We start from the raw sequence: 6,805 nt of genomic DNA, 5'->3' as shown, positions 1-6,805 counted from the left end.
CAAAATTATATTATTTGATTGGTTCATATGAGCCAATCATTAGCCATCGCCGTTTCCGCCAATTTCGTAACAACCAGTACGGAGGAGGCAAGAGGAAGACAGAGGATCGTCATCGTGATCGGACGTTTCCTGGTTGTGCTCCCGAGGATGATTTCCTAAACTTCCTGGTGTATAATGAGGCAGGACTAAAGATATTCGTATGAGGAATTGAGTGCAACAAGATATACATGACTGTGATGTACAAGTCTGTGCGCTTGTAACAATTGTAAGTTGTAATAGTTTTAACGGTTATTCTTTTCTGTTTTTTTTTTTTTCTCTCCTTTTTGTATGAAAAATTTTATAAATAATTTTATGTATGTTTTATGCATATCTGTGATAAATCCCCGTATGTATGACATATATTACTAAATTTCTAAAATTATAAAAAAGGTAAATGTTTTCTCAAATATGTAAAACATGTAGATAATATCAGAGAAATGAAACGATGCAAATATTTCCCTTTAGAATGAGGAGCGTGAAACGATTATTCTGGCCGTATTTGACTTATGTTGGCGCCGTTGGTCTTTACAGCTACGATTATGTGAGTCGTAAAAGAAGACGAAAGCAACGGGAGAAATTTTATTTCGGCCGAGCAATATATGCCTCATTTATCTACGCAATTTAGGACTATCGTGCAATACGTACGTATTAAAAACGTTAAAGACATTTGTTTGCCCGTTGTGTAATATTATAAAAATAAACAAAAAAATTAAAATTACTTAAATTTATTAATGAATACTTTATTAGAATATTTATATAATTAAACGTAGGGAAAAAATAAAATATTTAAACGAGTAAAGTTACAATATATGTGTATCGGAATTAAATAATTTGCAGCTTTATTCACTTTTATCTACAAACAGTACCTTTGTCGATGTGTATACGAACAGTATCTATCACATCACATAATAATATGTTGTAATAATTTATATATTTCTTTTTTTATACGATATGATTAGTAATAATTAACAGAATTACAAGCACATACCATTTTACATTTGCACGTTTAAAAGGTATGTTTAATATACATCGTTGTATTTATTGTATTGCAGATTTGGCGTTTGCTGCGGTGACGGCAGCTAGCATATGTGACATGCGTCGGTCTCACACAAAGCGAATGGTACATGTCCACGGAACGCCAGCCGTCGAGGAAATTCTAGAGAACGCGCTTCATTACTTTTGTCCTCGTCTACAATGGCAGAGGAGACGAGAGCAAACGCCATATCTACCTTTTAATGTACGTATAATTCACGCATTGGCATAATAATTTTAATTCTGCAATACAACGAGCAGTCACGGTTTAGCAAAGAGTTTTTGTAATGAACAGTAAAATTGTCAACTTGAACATAATAAGTTAAATGGAATATGTGTTGTTGTACATCAAATGTGCATTCACGTTAAATTATTATTGACAAACTAAGAAAGAAATAAGTGGTTCGTATTAAAAATCAGTCTTAGAAAAGAATAAAGTAATACATTGCAGTCGCAGGAAGGTAGTCTAATAGTGCAGATTTATAAAGAACATTATATATTCTAATTGCTAACCAGAAATTTCTGTATAATTTTTTACATCCAAGTACTTTTTCTATTTATTATAAATATTTATCTCACCATTTATTGATGTACAAATCTGATTAAATTACCAGAAAAGTACGTTGTTAATCATAACGCAATGAGATCGTGCGGAGAATCACGTTGTGACACTTTAAACAGTCATGGCATTCTCATGAGAAAAAAAAGGATATTACATATTAACATGTTACACGCTATTATGCATGTATATTATAATATAAAGAGGTATGTATGTATATACACACTATAGTTTAATTCAACTTGTTGCATTATACAATACATACACATATCATAGATGAATATGTACACGTATACTTTGAGCGTATTATTTTCCACATAGGTTGTTCGATAGCTGGGTAGATACCTTTTATTCTATAAACTAATTATTTCTTGGGAAATTCTTAAAGTAATTATTATTTCTTGTAAATATAAAGAATATATTTTTATTCATATATGCAGAACATCTCAGATCTATTATCTTTGGATTTTAGTAATAGATTCGAGTAGTTATAAATTACAAAACAAAACGTAATTTTTACGTATTTTTAACAAATAAGTTAAATATAACATAAACAATAAGCGAGGATAAAAGGTATCTTTGACAATCGATCAAGCCTGAAAAAATTAATTTATCTAATGTGATTAATAAATTACACGTATATGTACACTGAAAAACAGATATGGTGTTTGCTGCGGCGACGGCGGCTGTGTACATTACAGTACAAATAACATGAAACACATACATTATTTTCACATTTCAATTATTTTCATTAATACTGATTTCAACGATTATAATTTTATTAATTATGCATTTATTTTCAGCTATCTTATGACTATTTTTGACTTATGGAATTTTCTAAGGCTAATTTAATTTTGTGAAAAAAAACATAGAAGAAGGAAACTAAAGGAAACTAAAGGTAACTATTTTTATATTCTTTTACATATTACGTAATCAAGGGAACAGAGTTCTGAGTAGATTTAGGCTCTCTAATACAAGTATTATAAAAATGCGATACAATCTACGTTACAAAAAAAAATAGCGTCAAATAAATAACTTATATATTTAAAATACAAGAACTATTTTGTTAAACATCAAAGTTCTTATTTATATTTGTTTATTTAATCTTAAAAACGTAGAGCTACATTTGGTCTTTCTCTCGAAACTTGCTTTTTCTTTTGAAAAAGACATCTTAAAGATTACTTCTTAGATATTTCTTTAATGCAGGCTTATACAATATATCTTATTAGAAAGAAAATAGAATAAAGTACTAGTATCTTGGCATCATGTATAAATATTTTGAGATATTGAATTAATTTAAGTTCTAAATAAATGAGCTTATAATTTTTTCTTAAAGTTCAATATACATATAAAATTGTATTATTTCTGACATTTTTAAATAAGATAAAAGTTTGAAACTTGGAAAATATATGAATATTGCACAATAAAATCGCAATAGTAAAGAAAATATATAATTTGCGTTACGCGTTTTGTAAATTAACTTATATATTAAAAAGAAAAAATAGTCTAGTTTTTTCAGTCCTTTATTATTGGACGGTGCGAGGAAGTTATAGGATTTATCGCAGATTATATTATTAAAAAGTTGCTAGCTGCCTTTGTTGTTTCGTTTGCCTTCATATAATTTTTATTCAAAGAGTTATAAGATAACTCCTTTTTTTTACTCTCTCTTTTTACTTATTACGTAATAAAGTACAATAATTTTGTATACAAATATTACAGAACAATATCTTTCCTTTAATCTGTGACTAATTTATAACTTATGTAAAGTTAACTTTCTGTTAAAAAAAATCTTTTTCATAATTTTTAAACCAAAGAAACCATGACGCGTTTTCGCGATGTAGAATGCAACATAGTAAAATGTCCACTTCTGCGAGAGGAATGAGCCGTTAAAGATGTTGTTACGGTTGTCCTCGTGCTGCTATTCGTCGGCCCGGTACCGAAGCAATGATGCGAATTCGTCGGGCACCATCCCGAAATCCAGGAGATTGCCTGCATGTTCCTACCGAGTAACAATTGCTGTTTAACGGAGAAATTCCGCGGCGAAAAGTTGTTAGGAAAATGTTGCTATCTCCGCGAATATCGTTTTAAATATATGAAACTTAAAAGTTTACGAAAAAGCAAGTTAAATTCTATAACTATTTTGCCTGTTTTTTTTAATGCAGAATTACATTGTTTAATCGTTAATATTATTTGATGTTATTTATATATTTTAAACATTTACGTCTTATATTTAAATTAAAAAAAAATTACTATAAAAGTATTAAATATAATTCGGAGCAAAAATTAATACATTATATACACATAAAACAATTATAATTATCATGATTTAATTTTAATTCATACTCACCGTACGGTTTTGCAGAAAGGAGTACTGAAGAGGCAATAAATAATTGGATTGGCGGCTGAATTGAGCGGCGTCAAACTTTGTATGAAAGTGGCAACTGCGATATTTGTCTGAGTCTTTGGTACATGCCCATAAACTTGAAGGAGGTCGAAAACTATATATGGACTCCAGCAAAGGATAAATACTGAAACACATCATTATTTTTTCTTGCGTGAGTACTACAATTTATATCTTGCCAAAACTGGCAATATTAAGGTGCGAATACTCATTCCATCTCTATATTTCCTTGTTGAACTTTGCCCGCGTCGGGTTTTTATCGCACGAAAAAAAACCAGATATATTAATTAATAGCAGTCCAATTAAAAAATAAATTACAACTTGTAAATTCGTGGCCTTCAGTAGCAGTAGCATTTTACAAAGTAGTGTAGTTAGAAAATGGAAAGACGTTCCGTTTTTCTCAATTACAAACGGCATGGTCGACATTCTCAACTACTTGCGCCGTAATCAACTTTCTAATTTGTAACTAATATCGTTTATTAAATCATTTACGAACCGTAATAAATTTATTCTTGCTAAAAAACTTAAATATAACCGGGAAATTAATAATAATTAAAATTTATAAAATAATAAAAATTAAGTTTTTTGTTTTTGTGGCAAAACATTTACTTTTGCGGTATAAAGTAAGCCAAGCAAAAGAATAAATTAGTATCGCACAAATCGCGGCAACAATTGGATCTCTGTATTTGCTTTTTAAAATAAGATTAGACAATTTATTGTAAAAATTAAAGTTATAGAAGTTATAAAAGTTGTAGGAAAGTTTTATATTGGTAGATAGTATTTGGTATAGGATGTGTACAATCTTGTTTTATTTTTCAATACATCTGTAATCTTATATAAAAAAAAAAAAGTTACAAATTGTTGCTGCGACATCGATATTGGAAAAACTATGGGTCACAGGGAAAAGTTATCAAATGTGAAAATGGGTGAACATATGACGCACAGTGGGATAACTTAAAAAAAACCCCCAAAAAGTTTTCGTTGCTAATTCATTCCTTCCGTTCGAAAACATTTACACGAGTACTGTGTTTCTAATAAAATGGTAATGCATGAATAATCTGTAAATAAATTAAGTAAAAAATTATGTAAATCTACCACCCATTTATATGTTATTTTAAAATTACCGTTGTAATTGCAATTTGATAAAATAGTTTAAAAAAAGTCTTGTCGAGAAATAGTAAAAAATGCTAATATTACTTATTAATTAAAAAAAATTTTAATCGAAAAATTTAAATTTAAATTGTAGTAGTAAAGTAATATAAAGGACTTTTTGAAAAACTTTTATGGGTTGTATATGAAACGTAACACGAAAGAAACTCTTTAAATCCGTTCCTTTAGCTCTTTTAAATCGATTTTATAAATAGAGAATTTTTCAATATATTTTTATATTTTTTACCGTGCGAACAGCACAAAGTTAAGGAAATATAACAGATTTTCAGAAGCAAAATACCATTTGAAAAATCTAAATAGACCTTATATTTAATTTAAAAAAAAATATAATTGAGTACAAGTTGTTAAACGCATTAATGCGTGAAATTATTGCGTATCTGAGTTAAAAAAAATGTATAATTTTAGTTTTGCATAGTATACGATTAATCAAAGTAATCATTTCATTACACACTTTATTTCTACGAAATAACTTGATATTGAGATTCCACGTGCCAAGCCTAAACAGCACTATAAAAATGTTATAAATTCGGTTTATGAGAACATTCATGGCATTCAAAACATTCCCTCGCACAAAATTAATAAAACGTTTATCAAATGCGCTTTTTAAACAAGATTTCGGAAAGAGCAATTCTTTCGTAAGATTTTTATTTTTAACTAGATTTTTTTCTATCGGCTGTATACTACATATTATAATTGCTGAATTGATTAAGGTAATCATAAAATGATAATGATTTTATTCATAACAAAAAATTACCTAAGTAAATTCTAGATATATATATTTTTTTTATTTTATCTAATTTTGTTAGCGCGTATTTTTCTCTGATACTTCGTAAATACAATCCTTTTCGTCTTTGCGCAATCTCTGTATAAGGTTATCGAATAGCAACGCCTTTGCTTATCTCTTTGCGGTGCGTCTTTTATACCGGGCAAATAAAACGGTTCACCAATTTCATATGAAAGAGACGTAAGAGGAGCTAGATAGAAACTTATTACTTTTTACTGTCGTGAAGTAGACGCTGCCGCCCCGTTATTGTCGTTTACGACAAAGTATTTGTATCGTACGTCAAAGGAAATAAAGATACTTTGAAATACAGATTAGTTTAATAAGGGGAAGGAAAAACTTGACAATTTTTATATATTTCTATATTTATATTTAATACGAGAAGAAAGGGGTAACGGATAATCATATTATTACGCGTTAAAATATAATTTTACAAGATTAAAGAAACTTTAACAATTATTAAATTGATAGATAATATATTAAATAGATAGATATATATATATAATATTATTATTTTTTACATTTAACATAGTATTTCTATGCGAGGGTTAATTATATCTTACTTACCGAATACTATAACGAAGGTCATTTTTACGGTCTTGATTTTCGCCCTTGGAATGAGTCCTCTCGAGGACGCCCTTCGAGTATCTCTAGTAGGTCCCTGACGTAACGCTGCTCCTTGTGACCATATCGTGACTACGATGACCGTGTAACAGCCTCCTATTATTAGGGTGGGTGCTATAAAAAGGCTGAAACTCACCAAGCTCATGTAGATCTTCCACTGAACTGGACCCAAGTCGATCCAACATTGCGTCGTATCCTA

The 6,805-nt window shown here is 29.3% G+C and overlaps 1 protein-coding gene and 1 long non-coding RNA gene across 4 annotated transcripts in view; one reads left to right on the top strand and one right to left on the bottom strand.

Moving 5' to 3' along the window:
- The first annotated feature begins 88 nt into the window (after positions 1-88).
- The window catches only part of LOC139112528 (uncharacterized), a 49,503-nt gene continuing 42,786 nt past the window's right edge, over positions 89-6,805 (top strand). Inside the window, exons 1-6 of one of the 2 annotated variants that reach the window (XR_011547397.1) lie at positions 89-265; positions 505-680; positions 1,092-1,276; positions 1,686-1,836; positions 2,434-2,528; positions 3,993-4,185. This is a non-coding gene — a long non-coding RNA (uncharacterized lncRNA). Of the gene's footprint in view, positions 266-504; positions 681-1,091; positions 1,277-1,685; positions 1,837-2,433; positions 2,529-3,992; positions 4,186-6,805 lie in introns of those variants that run through there. The other variant, XR_011547398.1, reaches the window with a different exon arrangement.
- The window catches only part of Ccap-r (Crustacean cardioactive peptide receptor), a 40,308-nt gene continuing 35,338 nt past the window's right edge, over positions 1,836-6,805 (bottom strand). Inside the window, exons 5-7 of one of the 2 annotated variants that reach the window (XM_070673577.1) lie at positions 6,550-6,802; positions 3,978-4,158; positions 1,836-3,629 (exon numbers count right to left, since the gene is read on the bottom strand). In XM_070673577.1, coding sequence (XP_070529678.1) covers positions 3,434-3,629; positions 3,978-4,158; positions 6,550-6,802 — 630 coding nt within the window. In that variant the 3' untranslated portion in view covers positions 1,836-3,433. The remainder of the gene's footprint in view (positions 3,630-3,977; positions 4,159-6,549; positions 6,803-6,805) is intronic. The other variant, XM_070673578.1, reaches the window with a different exon arrangement.

Source organism: Cardiocondyla obscurior, linkage group LG29, assembly GCF_019399895.1.
Source record: "Cardiocondyla obscurior isolate alpha-2009 linkage group LG29, Cobs3.1, whole genome shotgun sequence".
NCBI classification, from domain to species: domain Eukaryota; kingdom Metazoa; phylum Arthropoda; class Insecta; order Hymenoptera; family Formicidae; genus Cardiocondyla; species Cardiocondyla obscurior.
This window is presented reverse-complemented; position numbering and strand designations above follow the sequence as displayed.